Raw genomic sequence first — 23,264 nt, forward strand, 5'->3', positions numbered from 1 at the left:
AAACAGGGGAACGCAGCTCTATGAATATATATATATAGCACTGTCCTTCCACTGTTCATCTATTTTGCTCGAGTGGGCCCAGTAACATCTCCATTGTGAGACTTGTTGTTACTGTGTTTGCCATATCGAATACATCACGGGTAGCTTGCCAGGCTTTGCCGTGCAGGAAAGATACTCTTGGCTGCTTGCCGGGCTCTCTGAGAGGGGCAGAAGAATCAAACCCAGGTCGGCCATGTTGGCTGCATGCAAGGCAAATGCCCTACCTGCTGTGCTATCACTCCAGCCCATAATATATATATATTTGCATATATATATATGTATCTCAGGAACGGATATAACTGAAAGGGCTGAAATGCACACCTACTGTACAAGAAGCCCCAAGTTCAACTGCTAGAACAGCACACCCCCAATCACCACCATATAGGGGTCCTCAGCACTGCATTTCTAGCCCAAACTTTGAACATTTCTGACCCACAAAACTAAGTATTACCAAGAATGGAGCTTAGTACCTTTACCTTAATATCCTGATACACAGAACATACACATACACAAACACATTAATTAGTGCATACAACTGATGAATTATTGAAGCAGAGTCTTTAGTGTGTACCAATGTCAACTTCCTCATAAAATATACTAATTAAGATGTTGCAAATAAGGGGTTGAGAGCACATAGGACTTGTATCCACTATTTCTGTAAGATTTTCTGAATCTATGATTATTTTTAAATTGAGTTAAAAATAAACACTTGCCAGAAAAAATATTACAACTTTAATACTACCTTCGGCTCGAAGCTGATTTTTCCTGGCAGGTACAGGAGGAGACTGTGTTCTGCATATGGAACTTTCCTGTTGAAAAATCAAGACAAAGATATGCTATTATTGTTCTTCCTACTAAGAAGTTTAAAAAGAGTTGTTTTTTAGGTTTTGTTTGGGGGCCATGCCCAGCAGTGCTCGGGACTATTCCTGGCTCTGCTCCCAGGGATCATCCTGGCAGGGCACAGGGGCCATATGTGGTGCTGGGGAATGATGCCATTTCAGCCGTATGCAAAGCAAGTGCTTTCCTCTCTATTATTTCTCCAAGCCCTAAAAAGTAATTTTTAAAAAAATTACATTAAAAAAAAAACCCTCACTATTCTACCTAGAAACTTACCTCTATTTTTTTTTCTCCCAATGGACAAGTCCTTGTTCCTTTGTCAAGAACCCTTTCACTCATCCTCTACCTCTGACTCCCCCCTTCTTCTTCAATAATTACCCTCTTTCTCCCTCCCCAAGCATTCCTCTCAGCCTAAGCTTAACAATCTCTCCCTTCTTTAAGTACAACCTAACCTTTTAAAACTATCATCCATTCTCCCACTCATAGCCAAGTTTCTTTAAAAAGAAGTAAGTGATACTTATGGAGACATATTGTGGTAAATGACACTTATTCCTGTGCACTTCTCATCATATACTGCCTTTGCTGCTAAAACTCATTATTCCTCTAACAATGCTCTCATCAAGATCTTGAGCTGATTCCCAAGTGACACATTAATGCATACTTTTAAGCTCTTGTTCTACTCTGCCACTCTGTCATGTTCTCTGCTCTATTTCCTTATTTCCTTTCTCTGCTTCCTAAATATGTTATTCCTAGGATTTCCTTCAGAGCCCCTTTATTCCCCAAAACTCATCCAAGATAATTATACTATTTTTTAAAAACCAACTTAATCACTTCCAAAACTACAAATCCAGTTCAGAGCTCCTTTCCTCAATCACAGCATATATTTTCTATCATCTTCCCTAAATAATCATTACCAGAAATTGAATGTTTCCCAACTCACAAATTTTATCTCTTAAATTCCACTACCTGCATCTCTTACAAATTCATGTTAAGGATCCACTAGTCTATACAGAATAAAGTCAAGTTCCGTGGCAATTCAGACAAAGCCTGCATATATTCTGATGGTGAGCTCCACTTCCACCTCTGTTAGGCATTACTGGACCACATCAAACAGTCTCTATGTGCACTATGCAGCTTACACTCTGATTTTTCTAAAAGTTTCTCTCACTCCTCTTAATGGCAAAGTCCTACTCATTCGAGAGTTATCACCAGAATCAATCCTGTGGAATAATACTGTCCCAACTCTCTTGGAAATTAAAGCTTGGACTAAAAGATAAGGTTTACCTACACTTAAGAAAGAGGTATATACCTTTGTAATTTATTTTTTATAATTTACATAACTGGTAAGGTGTTAAATTAGAGTACCCCTGTACCACCAAACTGCCCAAAGTCTTCCACCACTGTCCCTATGTATCCTCTTTGAGGGCCATTTGAAAAATTATAGCTTGCCAAAAGAATCTGAATTTTAAGGCACAAAGTCTGTCAGTTACAAATGAAGAAGTAGCAAATTAGGTATTTCATTACGAAAAAAATTTAACCTAAGTTGATTAAGTAAGAAAGTCTCATCTTGGGGCCTGAGCAATAGTACAACAGGTAGGGCTCTTGCTTTGCACGCGACCAAGCCAGGTTCAATAGCCAGAACCCCATACAGTCCCCTGCGCCCACCAGGAGTGATCCCTGAGTGTAGAGCCAGGAGTAAACCCCGAGCACCAGTGGTGTGGCCCCAAACAAAAACAAACAAAAAATCTCACCCTTGGGCCACAGAAATGGTACAGAGCACAGGGTACTTGACTTGCATACAGCCAGCCCCCATTCAATCCCCTGCACCACTTAGGGTCCTCCAAGCCCCATCAGGAGTGACCTCTAAGCACAGAGCAAGGAACAGCCCCTGAGCACCTCTGGTGGGCCCATCCCCATCCAAAAAGTATTTAATTCAATTTTTCTCATCTAAAGGAACTGGTCTAAAATTAACAAGTCAAAAGAAAAAGTACATACTTGAGAAAAGCAACTTAGAATGCTGTTGGCAGAAGGAGGTGTTTGCAGCTTGCTTGCTATTTTATTCTGAAGAGCAGGAACTACAGGAGAAGGTTGTCTCAGGCGCTGGGTGGGGGAGCAGGGGAAGAATATAGAGGTACATATTAACAAAAACACTTGAGCAGCTCAGGGTGCTACTGTTTCTGTTTAATGAAAGACATTTTACATCAAAAAATGAATTTCCTTTTTTTCTTTTTTTAAAATTGAATCACCATGAGGTACAGTTACAAGGTTGTTCATGACGGGGTTTCAGTCAGACAATGTTCCAGCACCCATTTGTCCAGCAGTGTACATTTCCCACTATCCCCATCCCCATTCCCTCCTACCACCTCCCCACCAGCCCCACATCACCCCAAGCTGCCTCTATAGAAGGCACTTTCCTTTTCTCTATTTCCTTTTGGGCATTATGATTCGCAATACAGGTACTGAGAGGTTATCATGTATATCCCTTTACCTACTTTCAGCACTCAGTTCTTGTCCAGAGTGATCATTTCCAACTAGCACTGTCTTACTGGTCCTTTTCCTATCGTAAATGCCCTCCCCCCATCCTTCCACTGTGGCAAGCTTCCATCCATGGACCAGTCCTCCTGGCCTTTGTTTTATTCTGTCCGTGGGTATTAGTCTCATTTTACCCTTTTTTTATATCCCACAGATGAACGCAATCATTCTGTGTCTTTCTCCTTTTATCATTTAAATCTCCCTACTGTAATTCATGAAACTTAAAGCAACAGCACATCAACTATAAACAGAAGTGAAAAACTACAAGGCAAATTTTAAAATTTATTTTAATAAAAAAATAGAGATAATAGTCCTCTCTAGAAAACAATGTAATTCAACTTTTAAAATTTATTTTTAACATACCATGTTGAGCCAAAGAGGCACTGAACAAGCCAAGCACATGCTGAAAGCTTTGCATGACGGCCTGAGTGCCTGAGAGATCTGTTGTAATTCTGCCCTTTTCAACTCTGAGCCAGTGATTTGGGCATTGTGCTTTTCTCTCATGAGTCTAGTCTCTTGTGAGTCAAAGATTTGTCTAGCTTTATTATTTCAAAGAACCAGCTCCTGGTTTCATTGATTCTACTGTACTACTACTTCCTTGATTATCATCAATTTCTGCTCTAGTTTTTATTATTTCCTTCTGCCTACTAGTTTTGGGATTCACTTGCTATTCCTTTTCCAAGTGTTTCAAGACATATTTAAGTTGTTAGTTGGAGTTTTTTTTTTTTCCGCCCCAAACGTAGACCAGTATTGACTGCTACGCATTTCTCACTTTGTACAGACTTTGCTATGTCCCACAGATTTTTGCCTCTTTATTCTCATTCACTTCTAGAAACCTTCATTTCTCCTTCAATTTACTTTAATTAGTTGTTACTTGGCAGTGTTGTAATTAGCTTCCTCATACTGGGAGTTTTTCCCCAACTTTTTCTTCTCTTTGCTTTTCCTTTTTGGGTCACACCCAGCAATGTTCAGGGGCTACTCCTGGCTCTATACTCCTGGCGGTGCTCAGGGGACCATACAGGATACCAGCAATCAAATCCAGGTCAGCCTCATGCAGGGCAAACATCTTACCTACTGTACTACGACCCCTCCCCACCTTTTTTATGGTTAATTTCTATCTTCATAGCATAATCTGAGAAGGTGCTAGGTCTAATCTCTAAATTCATAAATTTACAAATTGACATATATATATTATTCCAATATATTTTCATTTTGTCCTAGTATGTAATCTATGCAACAGAATGTTCTATGAGCACTAGAGAAGAATGTACATTCTGCTTTTTGATGATGGAAGGCTCTATATGTCAATTAATCCCAGTTCTTTTAATTCCTCATTTAGGGTTCTTGTATCTTTACTGGTATTTTGTCTGGTTGATATAACAGTGGAGTATCAAAATCTCCCACCACCATTATGTTTCCATCAAAGTGTTTCTTTAGGAACCTTTACAAACTTCAGTGTACCTTAATTTGGTGCATATGTGCTGATATAAGTATTCTTGAGAGGTGGGAGTGACAGTAGAAAGGGTTAGGGCATCTACCTTGCATGAGTCTGACCCGAGGTTTGATCCCCAGCATCCATAATAGTCCCCCCGCAAGCACTACCAGGACTGATCCCTGAGCACAGAGCCAGGAGTAATCCCTAAGCACTGTCAGGTGTGGCACCTTCAAGCCCCACTCCTCCACCCCCCCAAAAAAAGTACTATTGCATCTACTCTTCCCTTAACCAGTAAGTAATGTCCATTCCTTCCTCTAATTATTTTCTTTAGACTAAATGCTATTTTGCTCTGATCACTGTCCCAGGTTTTCTTTTTCACCAACCATTGGCTTACTATAACTGTTTTGCAGCTTTTCACTCTAAGCCTATATTTATCCTGTGAACTTAGGTGTGCTTTCAGTAAGCAGCAAATTAAGAATTTTCTTTCCTGACCTAGTCAGCTACTCCTTCGTGGCAGCAGGGATCAAACCCTAAATTTCACAAATGCAGACATGTCCACTTAGTTATATCCCTATTCCCTAGTTTCTTTATTAAATGATAACCATAGTAGAAAACTGTGTGAAACAGATTAAGGTGAAATTAATATCTATATCTCAAGGGAGTACTCAAAGAGGAAGTAAAATCAATGAAAAATAAATGTTTTTAAAGCATATAAAATTCAAACCCAACATTTTAATTAGATTCAAGAAATGTAAAATTATCTTGAAAATTTGTTACAAAAATTTTCAAGCATTCTGAATTTCTATACTTATTCATGCCATGAATGGTGCTGGTCCAAAGACAGTACAAAAGAAAAGAAAGGTAAGCATGTTACCCAGTGAATTAATCAGTGGGAACAACAGCAGCAACTTGCAATGGTATCATCTCCTATAGGAAGGAAGCTTAGTGCACCACACTCTAAGGAAGTCAGACAAAGGCGGAAAGCAAAGTATCTCCTTACCTCCTCCCTGATGCTACAACTCTACAATTCTCATGTTGAAGGAGGCCTAAAGTATGGGTCTGAGTAACATTTCTGACTTAAACTTACATTGGTTTCACCTCCAGTCAAATTTTCTCTCTCATAGTAGTGCTGAAGTTGTAGATTATGTCTTTCTTCTTCTTCTCTTTTCTTTTTTTCTGCTTCTTTTCGTCTTTCTTCAGCTAACCGTATAAGTTCTTCATTTTTCAGCCTTTGCTTTAAGATAAAAAGAAAAGTATATATTCCATACATGCATTCCATACTTCACTCAAAAATAAGCTGTCTTCTTGCTTGAAATAAGAGGATAAAAACTGAAGCTACAGATGATACAGAATTCCTTAATACAAGCCCACCTGCTTAACAATATTAGACTTGGTCATAATATTTTTAGCCTACACCGCCTTCCTTTTTTCAGCACTTTTCAATTTTTCACTTTACAAAGAAGGAAAACAGAACAGAAAAAAATGTACCTCCTCCTCTTTCTCCCTTTTTTTTTCTTGCTCCTCTTCATACTCTTGTTGAATCCGTGCCCTTTGCTCTGCAAGCCGCTTTTCTTCCTTTTCTTCTTCAATTCTCAGTTTCTCTCGCTCTGCTTCTTCTCTTTGTTTCTTTTCCTCAATCTGAAGAATTAAAACGAGGTATTACTTTGTAAAACTATTGAAGTTAGAATATCACTTAATTTTTGTCTGGCAACCCACAAATTTAATATTCGTACCCTTATTTTACAAATAAAAGTATGCTCCCAAATTTTTCAATTTCCTGCATCTTATTAGGAAAAGAGATAATTTTTTTAAACTTTTCTATCTGATTTAAAGGAGTTAGTAATATCTATATCTCAAAGGAGTATAAAGATGAAGTAAAACAGTATTATGTGAATACTATATGAATTATCCTTTTACCAATACGGCAGGATTTATGAGATGGGAAAACTGATAGTCAATGCTTCCCAAGAAATGTAAGTGTAGAGCCTACTGATGCAATATAGAAAGTCAAGAGCCTGGACTGAAGCCCTGGCCTCACAATTTTCTAGCTTTACTGCCATGGGTGAGTCTGTCTGTCTATCTAACTAGCTGTTTATCACAAAAGTACGAATAACTTTCTTAAAGAACTTTGAAGGTTTAATGAGGTATGTAAAAGAATGTGTAAAATGCTTATATGCAAAGTATCTTATAATGAACAAAAAAATCTACAGTTACAAGATTCTTCCTTTTTCCTGAATTTTATCTTACGCCAAGTAAGATAAATTTTAATTTATCCACTTGCTTTAAATTTTTCCACTTGCAACCCCTTTTCCCCAAAACACTGCAACGTGGGCAAGCACTGTCAAAAACACCTTGATTTCATTCATTAAGCATTTGATTTTGAATTATTTTTCTGAACTCTGTGTTCAAAAACCTTTCACTACAGCCAAATTTTTCACAGACCCTATGAAAAGTTTTAGGTTTGTGTGACCCATGGTTTAAGAAGCTAGGCCCCTGATAATAAAATTTTATTTAAATTTTGACTTGCCGTCATTATAATCAATATATCATTGGGTATATTGATTTAATTCACTATACCTACATGAAAACAATTCAAAGCAGAACTCTGACACAAAATCTGCTGTTCCCTGATTTAGTGGTCAATAACCTCGGGGCTTCTGATGCCACTCTCTTCAATATTTCTACTTATTCCATGATCCTTATATAGATCTTTCCATTTATACCACCGCCACCATTCTAGTAAAATGTCCCTGGCTTTCAATCTTTTAAATCCTCCAATAATATGTCCTAAATTCTAAGGCTAGATTAAATATCCTTAGGACTACTTCAATTATGTCACAGCTTTAAGAGTTCATCTTTTTTAATAATTAGGAATAAAAAGATATGCTTAAGAGAAATATATTGTTAAAAACTGGAATTAGAGTAACAGCCTTAAATATCAGACTAAGGAAACTTAGACATTTTCTGTAGAACAGCTAATACTAAGTCTTGAGCAGACTATAACATGTGAGATTCCAAGGAAGCTTCAACAAGCCCTAAGATTCATCTGAGGGTGGAGCAGAAGTGTAGGTGTGAAGAGGTGGGGCTCTTGTTCATCTCAGGATTCATCCCTAGCACTTAGCACAGGGGAGACATATATGGGAATTCATTAATTCAGTCCGCTTAATAAACACTACATGTGTAATTATATAATCTATATTTCTAAGTCAAAAAAGTTTTTGGGGAAACAACTGATCTTTCTACACTGAATGTTGTAATACACTGAATATTGACAAAGTCACTTCATTCCTGAAAGATATATTTTTTAAGCCTTTTAGTTTTAGAAATTTTAGCATCTCTCCACTATAGTACAGTGAAACTTAGAAAGTAATGTCAATTAATATACAGTTCTCCTTATTTATTTTTCAAGTATAAATGAATTTTAGTACTCCCTCTGATTTTTATAAATTAGATGTTTTTTTTTCTTTTGTCTTTTGTTTTTTATGTGGGGGCCAAACCCAGCAGTGCTCAGGGTGGTCCTATGCAGGGCAGGGATCAAACCAAGGTCAGCTGCATGCAAGGCAAGCACTTTAATCCCTGTACTATCTCTAGGGCCCAAAAAATAACTGTACAATATCTTGGAATCTTGTAACAAAAATTTCTGCAGATTCAGTTATTTAAATTTTCATAAATCTTTGAAACTATAACAAGAATTTCACCTGAAAACGAAGAAAGTTCTTATATAATTCTTGCTGTTTGATCTGAAGTTCGGTTGGAGGCTCACCAAATACGTTTCCCCGGGCAAAGGGTGAGCTCTGTGATTGCATATAACCTTAAAAAAGAAAGTTTGCAAAACCGTAGTCAATATTTAGAAAACATAAGACTGTGAAGAGTTTGCTAACAAATTCATTTTTTAAGTGAAAAAAATTTGCAAAATCCAGGTTTAAATCAGAAGAAAAAATTAAAATTAGAATCTGAAAATCAGATTAAAAATAACAAAAGAGGACCGGCAGGAGGGTACAGCTCAAAGTGTGGCACACATGCTTTGCATGCAGGAGGCCTGGTTGAATCCCCAGCACTGCAGAGACCCCCAAGCACCACTGGGAACAACCCCCAAGCACTGTGCCAGGGCGAGGCCCAAAAACACAATCAACAAAAGAAAATTACTGAGAGTGAAATGAAACCTGAAAAGTCATAAAATATCTAATATATTGATACCTGAAAGACATTAAGAGAATATAAAGGTATAGCTCAAACAAGTCTCACTGCAGCAAAGGCTTTAAAGTAAAATATATGGAGAAGAAAAATAAGTAAATGTTTTAAGTTTTTATGTATATAAATCTTTTTCTTAATAATACTGCTTGATTATCTATTAAAACATATTATGCACACAGGTATCAAAAATTCTAAAGTGTTTCCAAAAATTAGCAATACTAAGAGTATTTCCAAGAACATTAGTTTAAACAATGGATTAGAAAGCCAAACTAGGCCAGGACCATAGTCCAAGTGGAAGAACACAACCCTGCACGAGGGAGGGCCTGGCTTTGATCCTTGGAGCTGCATGGTGCCAGGCTCACACGGAATATGGCCCTCAGAAAGAACAACAACAAAATAACAAAATCATCTCTAAGACAATTTCTTATAAATTAGAATGACTTTCCATTTTTGCAACAATTTTTGTTTTTTAACTATATAAAATTTATGGGACATAAACAAGAATAATAAAAATGTTATATATTACCTAAAACTTGTTTCACAAGAACAACTTGAAAAATAATTATATCTAAGAAGTCTCTTTGAATGCAGAAAGAAAATTGTTCAAACTTAAGTTTTCCTTAACTTCTTGTATTTTTTTAGTTACTGGTTCACCTTTTTTGCTATAAATCTAAAGTATTTATTTCACTCAGTCAGTCACCAGTGATTCTACAGTTAGGCTGCTATTCAGATATATTTTCCTTTTTGACATAAATGCATTAATGGTTATTTGATTAACTCAACAGAAAGACAAATTAAAATGTTAAAATCCTAGTATGATGAAAAAGCTGATTAACAAAATGAATTTATATAGTGTGCTTCACGGGGATCACTCAACTTCTCAACCTCTGAAGCAATTAGAGAAGAAATACTGTTAGATAGAATAGCTTATTTTAAAAATAAATATAAAAATAAAACCAGAGGGGAAAGAAACACTTGTGTAATACTCCTCCCCAAAAAGTACCTAGAGTGCAATAAAATAAATTTAAAAAAATATTTAAACCAAATCATTACACACCTCATAAACATGGTTCTTCATCATATACAAAAAGTGAAAAACAAACATTAGGAAGGGAATCAAAAATAGATCTGGTAAGGGTAAGAGATATACTACCGCAAGTAGTATATTTTTTGCCCTTCACACAGCTGACTCGGGTTTGGTTCCCTGCAACACCTGATCCCGAGCATGCCAGGAGTGACCCCTGAGCACAGAGCCAGGAGTAAGCCCTGAGCACTGCCAGGTGTGACTCCAAAACCAAAAGAAAGGGGAAAAAAATTGATCTGTTTAAAGGAAATAGATATGAACTGTAAGCCCAGGTGATAGCATTCAGTTTTCAGATATAGTTGAGTTCTCTAAGGTCTTAAGGTTATTAAATCCCACTTATGTGTGTGCACACGTGTATAAATATACACATTTCTACATATATATATAAATGAAATTTTTATACATATATAAAATGGCAGGTTTACATAGTTTCTTGCATTTTGGAAAAACTGTTTTTAAGATAATCATTAGAGAATTGAAATAACTTAAGAAATTTCAATTCATAGGAAAAAAGTTCAACATGCTATGATTTTACTATATCTTAAACTATAGTACTCTCACCCCAACACCAGCATCAAAGCCCAGTGGCTTACAGAAATACTACAGACATTCTGCTGTGCACATTTAATGTTCTCTTTCCTGGGAAATCGTGGCAAGCGTGTTAGGAAAAACATATTTTCTCAGTGATTTTGATGGATAAGCAGAGCTAAATTTGTAATTTTTTACTACTAAGCTAGAGCAACTAACCTTAGGCTGAGAGAGAATTACAAACAATACTAGGTGCAGAAAGAAAGGTAATAGAAGAGGTTGCACTGAAATCTTAATTTTGACTACTAAAGCAAATGAAGAGAAAAGTCAAAGCCAAAATTCCCTCTAAGCAGCATTAAAAGGAAGCATTTTGTTTGATTTTGCTTTGAGCCATTCTCTGTAGTGCTTAGCTTACTCCTGGCTTCGTACTCAGGAATCACTCCTTGACATGGCTTGGGGAACCATACAGGGTATTACAGATTCAACTTGGGATGGCCAAATGCCCTACCCATTGTACTACCTCTCAAGCCAATCAGAGGTATTTTGATACATAAAGAGTTATTACAAACTCACAGAGTCAAATTAACAATTTTATCAAAATCAAAAGATCCAATTTAACAGCTTCAAAAATCAAAACTGGATCCACTAGGTAAAACAATCTATTCTGAATCAAAATAAGCAGCTACAGTATTTAGATGAGATTGGACGCGTTCAGGGTGGTAAGGCTGTAGACTCTACAGGATTTAGAGATGAACTTTTATGAGCTGAATCTGAATAGGTATGACAACATACAACACTCTAAAGTGCTCACCCCTGAAATGCTCAGAAGGTTTCAAAGATTAGTGCTATCATCAAAGGCTTAAAAGTTACAAGGCAGGACTGGAGCAATAGCACAGTGGGTAAGGCGTTTGCCTTGCATGCGGCCGACCCGGGTTCAATTCCCAGCATCCCCTATGGTCCCCTGAGCACCACCAAGGGTAATTCCTGAGCGCAGAGAAGGAGTTACCCCTGTGCATCACCGGGTGTGACCCAAAAGCCAAAAAAAAAAAAAAAAAGTTACAAGGCTAGGGACTGTGATTAAAGCATTTGCCTTGTATTTGTCTGACACTGATTCTAGCCCAGGCCTCACATATGGTCCCCTGAGTACTGCCAGGAGTGATCCCTGAGGGCTGAGCAAGAAAAAGGCCCTGAGCACCTCTGGGTGTGTCCCAACACCCCCAATGCTCCAAAAAAGGAAAAAAAAAAAGATTCAAGGCTTGTAATTCTAGCACCCTTTGGCTAGTTAATTCATAAAAAATTTAAAAAGGTTTTTAAAAATAATTTTTAAAAGACAATAATCAAGGGCAGGGAGATAAAACAGGGGAAAGGCACTTGCCTTGCATATGGCCAACCCCAGTTTGAGTCCTGGCACCACAAATGGTCCCTGAGCACTGCCAGAGTTCACTCCTGAGAACAATGCCAGGAATAGCCCCCTGAGAACCAGCAGGTGGGACCAATTAATCCTCACCCCCAAAAGAGAGACAGATCAGTTAGGAATAGAAAATTCTTTCCTAATCTAAAAGTAAAAAGCAGAATTTGTAGTAAATAAGTGATATTATAGGCACCAAAATATAGTACAGGTGGGAGACCTTTAAATTTTAATTTTTAAATATGTAACATTTTCATATATACCTAATAAAACTTTTTCTAGCAAGTTATTAAAATATTTGATAAATTTCAATATATATGAATTAATATAAAGTATGTTTAATATTAAAGATTTAAGAAAGGGAAGGATAATAATACATCAAAGAAAATTTCAATTACTCCATTTCTTGCATATTGAGGTTTTGCAAGATAGAACAAACAGTTACAAAACAAGAAAAAAACTGATTGCATTGTATAATGACAAGTCCATATATACTGATTTCATAACATGCAGACCACATATACAAAATGCAAACTGTGTATAAGTAAAAATCATTTAGATGTTCTAAAATTGGATTCCCACTATCAAAATAAAAATGTTAGCAATGGCTCAAGAATCTAAAAGCAAATTACAAAGTTGAGAATATTTAGTTCTAAGAAGCAAACTGTATCTACCTATTATTTTTAAAAATACATATGAAGCGAAGACATTGTAAACATTAATACTTTGTCATGCTTTCTGACATGTAACTGAAATGCACCATTTTCTCAGTAAGAAAATTCTCAAAATCAAAATAAGAACCTTGTTAGAATAGAAATGTTAATGAACAAATTTAGGAATGTAAACAAAAAATAAAATATGATTTAAAAACCTGAGTTTTTATTTGCAGAATCTTCTAGGTTTTCAGCATTTGAAGTGGCTAAATTTTTGTCTAGAGATACAACAGCCCTTTTATCTTCATATATTCTTGCATCTGGGTTATGGTAGGCATCTATATTTTGTCTGTGCATCCTATTCAAATCAGCTGAGAGGGAAAGATAAGCCATATATTTCAATAAATACTTTTCCACAATTAAACATTTTTAACACACATCTTATTGAGGTTAGAGAATCAGAAAAATAACAGGATAATTCAAAACATCAGAATAATTCAATGATAGCTTGTGCCCAAAAATGAATATAAAACTATCAAAACCGGAAAGATTATTTTAAAATAAGCTTATATCATAACCTAAAATTACTAGCGAACTTAAGTAAATACACTTCAAAAACCCTGAAAACCACATTATTACTTCTTACTACAAACCTCAGAATGTCTTTAATACAAAATAGTGGAATTTACTTAAATTATTAATGCTTCTTATGTAATAATATAATCATAAAGAGAATTTTAAAATACACCCACAAATTCTTTGACAATCTTATTTTAAAAGATGGAACTCAATCACATTCTATGGGCCAGAATTAATAATTCACTTACAAACAGAATACTACAAAAGAGTGGCATATGACTTCAAGGTTACTTCATAAAAGACAATATGATTTCCATGCTACTTGATCTATCAGATCATTCTGAAGAAAGCTACCACATCCTTAAGGATGTCTTAAGGGAAGGCCTGCATAGTAAGACTGAAGACTCCTAACCTGTGTGAGGGAACCTATTGGAAATAATCATCTAAAGGTTTGTCTGAGATTGGGGACTCCATTCAAGTCATCCCAGTCAAGCCTTCTGAAGGGTGTAGTTCTGACTGACATCCTGCTACAGCATCCATATGGGAGACTCTGAGACACGACCTCAAAATAAACTACTTATAAATTACTTATTTAAAGAAGTACATGAAAATGAATATCTTTTATTTTAAAACCTTGTGTTTTGGGAAAATTCTTATACAGCAATAAAAACATATATATGCAAAATTTTAAATCTAAATAGAGTTGGGTTAATGAGTTAGGCAATCTTAATAAGAGAACTGACTGTAGAACTCAAAAGCTCTAGCCAAAAAAAAAAAGCATTTCTCTAGGAAAATGATCAGGCATGTAGTTCAGTGGTAGAGCATCTGCCTTGCATATGTGAGGACCTTGACACCATAAAAAAAAAAAAGGAACATAAATTGGGATTTCAGTTATTTACAAAAAGACAGCATCAAATAGGCACAAGAAATCTTGTGTGTGTGTGTGTGTGTGTGTGTGTGTGTGTGGTGGTGGTGGTGATGGTGGTGATGGTGGTGAGGAGGGGGGTGGCTTAGGCCACAGCCAGTGGTGTTCAAGTCTATTCCTGGCTCTATTCTAGCAATGATGCACAGGGAAACATATGAGGTGCTGAGAATAGAACTGGGGTCAACTGTATGCAAATAACTTCTGTACAATGTTTCATCCCCCAGAGTTCGAGTCTCACTAAGAAATGTAAATAAATCATAAGAGGGTGGTAAGAAATACCAATGATAAGCAGAGGCTCTTTTTGAATATGATTTATATTAAGGTATTGCAAGAAGTATATATCAAGGTCCAGAATTTTTTTTTTGCTTATTTGATTTTAAGAATATAAGTAAACTAAGTATGTTTAAAGGAGGAATGAGAATAAAATTAATTAAGAAAAAAAGAGAAGGAACAGAAATCATAGGCGGAAAGTTGATTACAAGAAAATTATCAAGTCCAAGCCTTGGCTAAGAGCACCTAAAAAAGTACTCTCCCCAAAGAGCAGAAAAAAAACAGGAAAGTTTAAGCACCACATACGTGCTATCGAGTGACGGTAGGGCGTTTGCCTTGCAAGCAGCCAACATGGCCGACTCGAGTTTGATTCCTCCGCCCCTCTCGGAGAGCCCGGCAAGCTACCGAGAGTATCTCGCCCGCACGGCAGAGCCTGGCAAGCTCCCCGTGACGAATTCGATATGCCAAACACAGTAACAACAAAGTCTCCCATGGAGATGTTACTGGGCCCGCTCGAGCAATCGATGATCAACGGGAGGGCCTTTACTACTTACTTATATGTGCAACTCCAATTCCCCAAAACCACCATCATCACAAATAATTAACGTGGGGTTGCAACTGTAGCTCTGCAGCATAGCACATGTTTTGCATTTGTGAAAATTTAGGTTCAAAACCAAGGAATGCAAATATAAAAAAGTATTATTTGTGGTCCCTGAAAATTTACAAAAATGAAACAAAAATGTTTAAAAGGTGAATCTGTATCTAAGACATTCAAGTCACCAAGATAGTTAAAAGATCAGCTGTATCATCAAGAAATCATTATGAATAATATATGTGGCATTCTTTTTTTCCCTTTTGGTTTTGGGCACACCTGACTGCACTCAGAAGTTACTCCAGGATTGGGGAACCGTATGGAATGCCATGGATCGAACCAGCCTTGACCACACACAAGGTAAACTCCCCACCCACTACACTATTGCTCCAGCCCCCATATGTATTCTTTTCACTATACGAGTTCAGTATATCAGGCTGACTCCTTCTAAATCAGACCCAGACCTCTTTAATCAACCTAGTGAATAATAGCAGGATGCTTTTTTTTTATAGTCATCTAAGCAAAGCATATATTAAGAGATAAATACCTGTGATTAAATAAACATTAATAAAGTTCAAAATCGCTAATAAATGACTAGTGTTGACTACATTCAGTTCTCTCAATTAGAATAGTTAATGTATTTATATGAAAGGAAATTAATATATGATTAAGATCTGAAGCTAAGAGACAGTGAAAAGGCTAAAGCTTAAGCACCCTTCATGGTGCTCCCAAAGTCAGATCAACAAAAGATTGAGGACCCAAAAAACTTCAGAGGGAGAAAAGAGTAAGACTCAACAATCAAAATTTCATATTGTTTTTGGTAGGAAAAATGATTTCTCAATCAACTAATCACTCCCTGTCTGTTTCTGTGGGGCAGAGTGCTGGACAGACCAGGGAACAACCTTCTGCAGCTAGCAAGGCACACTTGACTTCTCATGATAAACTATAGCTCAAAGATGAAAAATTCATACAGGTGAGTGAGAAGACTAAAAAAGAGGCATACCACTGTCAGACCAAATCAAGTAAAAGAAAGTAATGAGATAGGGATGGGCATTACACACTGGCTAAGGGATTAAAATATCATCAGGATATATCTCTGATCAAATGAAGATGCAGCAAAGTTTATAAAGCAATTGGTAATAGACCCGAGGAAACACCTTGACACACTACAGCCAGACAGAATATCAATAAGAAAATAAGAATCTTAGATAAGGAACTAGAAGATTAATACACATGTACAGAAATCTTTTGCAAATTTTTCTGAGGATTTTGCTGGTTTTCACCATTTTTACCTTAGCTTTTTAAGAAGTCCTTGCAGAAATGGGTTACATCAAACAAATGCACTCAGCTATTGCTTGCTTGAGGGTTTTTTTATTTAGTATTTGGGTCACACCTGGCAATGTACAGGGGTTACTCCTTGCTCTGCACTCAGGAATCACTCTTCACAGTGCTTGTGGCAGTGCCATATGGGATGCCAGCAATGTAACAATATATTTATCATTCCCTCAAATCTGAGTGATAACTTTGCATAGCAGAGGGTATTTAGTTGGACTTGCTTTTCTTTCAGTACTTCAGTTCTGGGCTAGAGAGATAACACAGCGTGTAAGGCATTTGCCTTGCACACGGCTGACTTGGGTTAGATTCCTATGTCCCTCTCGGAGAGCCCAGCAAGCTACTGAGAGTATCCTGCCCGCATGGCAGAGCCTGACAAGCTCCCCATGGCGTATTTGATAAGCCAAAAACAGTAACAAGTCCTCCAACGGAGACGCTACTGGTGCCCACTCGAGCAAATCGATGAACAACGAGAAGACAGTGCTACTTCAGTTCTAGTCTACTGTAGCTGCAAATCCTTTTGGATCGCAAAAGCTGCTGTGAACAGAACTGTGACCCTGCTGAGAGGGGATCCAGGCTGTGGCCCCATGGGGCGGTGACCCTGGTGGGTGTTCAGGTACAGGATTTTCCATCTGCAAAAAGCCAAATACACAACCTTCTCCAGTATACAATGGTACATTCTCCAAAACATATCATATGCCGGGGCACAATTTAAGGGCCCTTCACTGTCACTGTCCTCCCATTGTTCATCAATTTGCTCAAGTGGGTCCAATAACGTCTCCATTGGAGACTTTGTTGTTACTGTGTTTGGCATATCGAATACATCACGGGTAGCTTGCCAGGCTCTGCCGTGGGGGCGAGATACTCTCGGTAGCTTGCCAGGCTCTCCGAGAGGGGCGGAGGAATCGAACTCGGGTCGGCCATGTTGGCTGCGTGCAAGGCAAACACCCTACCGCTGTGCTATTGCTCCAGCCCAAGGGCTCTTACTAACATAAAAATATAAATTATTGTCAAATAATTTTTCAAATCATAATACCATGAAAGGGCTAGAGCGATAGCACAGCAGTAGGGCGTTTGCCTTGCACGCAGCCAACATGGCTGACCCGAGTTCGATTCCTCCGCCCCTCTCGGAGAGCCCGGCAAGCTGCCGAGAGTATCTCGCCCGCATGGCAAAGCCTGGCAAGCTACCCGTGATGCATTCAATATGCCAAACACAGTAACAACAAGTCTCACGATGGAGACGTTACTGGGCCCGCTCGAGCAAATCGATGAACAATGGGAGGACCGTGACCGTTAATACCATGAAGGTAGAAATTAACTTTTAAAAAACTGAGCTGGGGGGCTGGAGCAATACCACAGCGGGTAGGATGTTTGCCTAATATGCGGCCGACCCGGGTTCGATTCCCAGCATCCCATATGGTCCCCTGAGCACCACCAGGGTTAATTCCTGACTGCAGAGCCAGGAGCAACCCCTGTGCATCACCGCGTATGACCCAAAAAGCAAATAATAATAATAATAATAATAAATTAGCTGGGGGCTGGAGCAACAGCACAATGGGTAGGAAATTTGCCTTGTACACGGCCTACCCGGGTTCGATTCCCAGCATCCTATATGGTCCCCTGAGCTCTGCCAGGAGTAACTCCTGATGCAGAGTCAGGAGCATCCCCTGTGCATTGCCGGGGGTGACCCAAAAAGCAATAAATAAATAAATAAACAAACTAGATAGTATAGTGGAAAAAGTGCTTGCCTTCCATTCTGCTGACCCGGGTTTGATCCCCAGCATCTCTTATCACGCCCCAAACCCTACCAGGAGTGATCCCTGAGCCAATATAAAGTACATCTATGTGTGGCTCAAAACCAAAAAAGGGAAAAAAATAGTATTGCATTATATTGGTGACTCAAAATTAAAATTTAAATTTTTAAAACACCTGATGAAATCCTAAAAGTTATAGCTTGTGTGTACTGATTCTAATTCCGAGTTTTGATCACTGTGTCAAGATTATGTGAGATGAAAATATTAACAGAAGTAGGTGAAAGATACTTTTTATACCTTGGCAAACTCTTTGGGTTTTTTTTATTTTGTTTTTTGTTTCAGTTTAGGGGGCATATCTGGCAGTGTTCAGGCCTTACTACTGGCTTTGCACTCAGGGACCACTCCTGGAGGTGCTTTAAGAACCATATGGGATGCCAGGGATTGAACAGGTGTTAGTCGCATGTAAGGCAAGCACCCCACCCAATGTATTATCTCTTCGACTCTTTGAAAACTCTTTTATAAATCTTAAGCTATTTTAAAACAAGCTATGTTTTTAAACAAGAATAACTGCATGTTTAATAGAATAGCTATAATTTTAAAGTTGAACTGTTTCAAGTATTGATGAGGATTCAGGGCAATCTCTGGTGGGAATGCAAAAGGGAATAGTCACTATGGAAAAAGGTCAGGCATTCTTTACCATAAATACTTACTATAAATATACCCCTGCTTTCCTAATGTTAGCATCTACCCAAGAGAAATGAAAATAGATCCTCACTAGATTAATTATATACGATCTTAAGTCCAATAACTGGCAAATGGATGGAAAATTGGTAACTCCACACAATAAAATACTATTCAATAATTTTTTAAAAAATAATAATTGTAAATAACATGTAAATCTCAGAAAAATATATACTAAGAGAAAATATTAGACCCAGAAATTAATACTAACATTCCAGTGCACTGAACAACATACTAAAAAGAGCAAATTTTTTGTATCTCAAAAAATAAAAAAAGTAGATATAAATCTAAGTTGGAAAAATAAAATACAGTGAATAAAAATTAATCATATACATGGGAGAAAATATTTAATCTTACTATTAAAAAATTAGAAATATGCAATACTTTTCCAAGCTTTTAAGTTTGCTGGTTTTTTTTTTCTTACTGGTGAAGTGTCTTTTAGTATCTTGACACATAAGGCAAGAGCCCTACTCACTGCACTCTCTCTGGCCCCTCAAAAAAGATTTTTTAAGTGTAATACAAATGAAAATAAGGACTAGCGAGACAGTACAACAGGTAAGGTGCTTGCCCGCAACAGACCTGGATTCTATCCTCAGCATCCCACATGACCCCCTAGCACCACCAGGAGATTCCTGAGTACAGCACCACGGTAACGACTAAGTATTGCAAGATGTGGCTCAAAAACAAAAACAAAAACAAACAAAAATGTATATTAAGTTTTACTGACGATTTCTTTCACTCAGCACAGTTCCGTTGTAATACAGGTCTTTCCTATCCATATATAAATACATAAATCACAGTTCCTTTGTAGCAATGCACTGTAGCACTGTCTTCCCGCTGTTCATCCATTTGCTCGAGCAGGCACCAGTAACGTCTCCATTGAGAGACTTGTTGTTACTGTTTTTGGCATATCGAATATGCCATGGGGAGCTAGTTCCTTTGTAATACATGTAATTCCAATTACATGTACCATTATCTTATTATTATTTTTTACAGAATAGCACTCTTGCATGGAACTACCAGTTTGCTTGTCCACCAACCCACTGAAAGACAATAAAAAATAATTAATTATTGTATGGGAACTCAATATAGAATGAATAATGAACTGAGAATGGGAACATAGCTTTGTTATAGAAAAAAACCCTCACAGGTCTAACGTACTAAATTTCAATACAGGTACACCCAAAAAATACTGAGAAAAGAAACAGATCATTATCTTGTAGGGAGGCATTATACAGCAATGCTCAGGACTTACTCTTGGCTCTATGCTCAGGGATCACTCATGACTGAGTAATGGGTTCAGTGGAGCATATGAGGTGCTGGGGATTAAAGCTAGGTCCAGTGTGCGCAAGGCCAAGAACCCTATCGGTTGTACTCTCCCTGGACCCCCAAAAAGATTTTTTAGTGTAATATAAATGAAAATACTGGTACCTTTAAGGATTTACCTTTAAAGGATTGATGCTTTGTTATAATTGTAGGGATAACAGATCTTGACATCTCATCACTAAGCTTCTAAAGAGAGCTTCCCCTTAGAGAACTAAGATAAAGTTGAAAATTCAATTTCTTTAATTACTTTGCAATAAAAGATCAGAGATGTAAGAATTACTACAAAAGACCACAATCAAATTAGTCAGTCAATAAGGATTAAATGGCTTTTGTCATAACATGAAGCAAAGCATTGATCTTCATTACATATTTCAAATACAACATAAAAAATGTTCCTCCCTCTTTAAAATATAACCATATACAGACTTACTGTCTTTAAGTGATTAACTTACTGCTTTGAAAACATTTAAAAAATAACAGCTTCACCAGGAAAAAAATAAAAGGGCTTCACTGTATTTGATAAAAAATAGTACACCTATTTCATGACATGACGTTAAATAAGCAAACTAATCATTATCACTGAAAATAAAAATCTCAGCAAAGGGGTTTAGAGATAGCACAGCAGATAAGATGCTTGCCTTGCAGGCAACTGACCCTAATTCAATCCCCAACAACACATATGGTTCCCCAAGCAATCCCTAAACACGAAACGTAGGTCCTAAGCATGGGGCCAGGAGTAAGTCCTAAGCATGACCAGATATGGCCCAAACACAAACAAAAATTTCAGAAAACATTTTCCATTGTGATTAAGTCAAATAATTATAAAACAGTACTTTTATTCAATAACCTATACCTTATCCTATCAACTTTCACCAATTAAATGTATGCAGAACACAATAACTGTATTGTTTAAACTGGAAATAATCCTAAAGGCGCATGGGAAAATTCTAGAAAACTATTATTTCCAGTGTTCCCCAAAGTCATAAAACTCCTCTGTGTTAACTGTGTATGTTTCTATCAATTCTAAATTTAAATTTATTATAGAAAAGATTGGCTACTTATGTATCAATTTCATGTCTTTCTCCTAGGCATAAATGTCCTAGACTCCAAGCATGTTATTTGAAAAACGGCATAAAGATAAAACTTCCAGTTCAAGGCTAGTCTCCAAACAAATTTCAAATGGATTCCCTACCCCTTGCCTGCAGAGCTAATAAGAAATGAAAGAAAACAGAACATAAGGATGATACAATGAGAAAGGCCAAGGCTTCTGAGTTCCTCAAGAGAGAAATTCAAATAGCATTAAGAAATATTATGTTTTCATGATATTCATAATAAGCAATAGAAAATAAATTATCAAACATCTGCTCCTGGCAGGTAGCCTTGAATGGTGATGGGAAAATTCAAAATAATGATGGTCAAAAGATGTAAAGGTGGTGAAATTGGTGTTGAAATAGTGAATGTAATCAATTAATGTGAATAACCTTATAAAAATAAAATTTTAAAAAAAGAGAAATGAAAATACATGAAGTTAAAAGTTTTTAAAAAAATTTAACAATATTATGCTTTAATACTCTTAGGATTTAAATTAAGACTTTGAAAAATTGGGTTGTTTGGTCTAGCTCTTTTAACTAAATACCTGAATAACACTTAAAAAGGATATAGTATAGTTCTATCTATATATGAAAAACTAGTGTTCCTCTAGGGCTGAAGTGACAGTACAGCAAGGTAGGGCGTTTGCCTTGCATGCGGTCGACCCGGGTTCGATTCCTCCATCCCTCTCGGAGAGCCCGGCAAGCTACTTAGAGTATCCCATCCGCACAGCAGAGCTTGGCAAGCTCCCCATGGTGTATTCAATATGCCAAAAACAGTAATACATCTTACAATGAAGATATTACTGGTGCCTGCTCAAGGAAATCAATGAACAATGGGATGACAGTGCTACAGTGTTCTTCTAAAATACTTACAAGATACATTTAACTTAAAATAAGAAATGTGGGGCTGGAGCAATGGTACAACTAGGGTCTATTAGTACAACTAGGGTCTTGGTTTGCACATGGCTGATCCCGGTTCAATCCCTGGCACTTCATATTTTACCCTGGACACCACCAGGAGTGATCCCTACACAAAGAATCAGGAGTAACCCCTGAGCAGTACCTGCTGTGGCCCCATAACAAAACAAAAGAAATGTAGTATCTAAAATTACCTCATCTATAAATCAGAATATAAAACCTGTCTTTCAAAACTATGAGGAAATCATGTGATAAACATAGGAAAAGAACAAATCCTAACATTTGAACTTTCCTCTGCAATAGACTTATCATCAGAGAAGGCAGAAAATCTGTAATTAAAATAAATTTATTTTTATTTAAAACTTTTTAATGGGGCCAAGGAGATAGTACAGCAGGTAAGCACCACTAGGAGTGATCCCTGAGCACAGAGCCAGGAGTAATCCCTGAACACAGCCCCAAAACAAAAACAAAAATGTCATCTTGATAATCAATCACTAGCTCAAAAAGGTATATTAACCCTGATGTTCACTGCAGTATTATGAAAGTCAAAATATAAAAATAACCTAAGGTTTATTGCCCATAGGCTTAAGGTAAGTTGTATCATATGTTCACAGTGGATACTAACTCAGCCACTTGGGGGGGGGAAAAAAACATTGAATCTTGTCATTTATTAAAACTTGAATCAATCTCGAAGGTATTACCCTACGTAAAATAAACCATATAGACAAACACTATGTGATTTTACCTCTAGATAGCAGATAAAAGACACAAAGCAGAGCCAGGGAGATAGTTCAAGCACTGAAGCACATGTAAAGCAAAGAAGAAATCAGGATTCAATCCCTAGCACCATGTGGGTCAGGAGAACACTGCAGGAGTAGTCCTCAAACACTGCCTACTATGAACCCCATCTCCCCCAAGAAAGAAAATAAATACAATAAATATAAACTCTCAGTACAAAGGGCTGGAGCGATAGCACAGCGGTAGGGTGTTTGCCTTGCATGCAGCCAACATGGCCAACCCGAGTTC

The 23,264-nt window shown here is 37.2% G+C and overlaps 1 protein-coding gene across 10 annotated transcripts in view; it reads right to left on the reverse strand.

Annotated features, from left to right (window-relative positions):
- CSPP1 (centrosome and spindle pole associated protein 1) overlaps window positions 1-23,264 on the reverse strand; it is a 110,048-nt gene that overhangs the window by 18,326 nt on the left and 68,458 nt on the right. For all 10 annotated transcript variants that reach the window (XM_056110420.1, XM_056110415.1, XM_056110434.1 and 7 more), the window contains 6 exons: window positions 12,929-13,081; window positions 8,542-8,654; window positions 6,332-6,481; window positions 5,931-6,077; window positions 2,872-2,976; window positions 782-848 (listed from right to left, as the gene is read on the reverse strand). In XM_056110420.1, the coding sequence (XP_055966395.1) occupies window positions 782-848; window positions 2,872-2,976; window positions 5,931-6,077; window positions 6,332-6,481; window positions 8,542-8,654; window positions 12,929-13,081 (735 nt within the window). The remainder of the gene's footprint in view (window positions 1-781; window positions 849-2,871; window positions 2,977-5,930; window positions 6,078-6,331; window positions 6,482-8,541; window positions 8,655-12,928; window positions 13,082-23,264) is intronic.

Source organism: Sorex fumeus, unplaced genomic scaffold, assembly GCF_029834395.1.
Source record: "Sorex fumeus unplaced genomic scaffold, SorFum_2.1 ptg000002l, whole genome shotgun sequence".
Taxonomy (NCBI): domain Eukaryota; kingdom Metazoa; phylum Chordata; class Mammalia; order Eulipotyphla; family Soricidae; genus Sorex; species Sorex fumeus.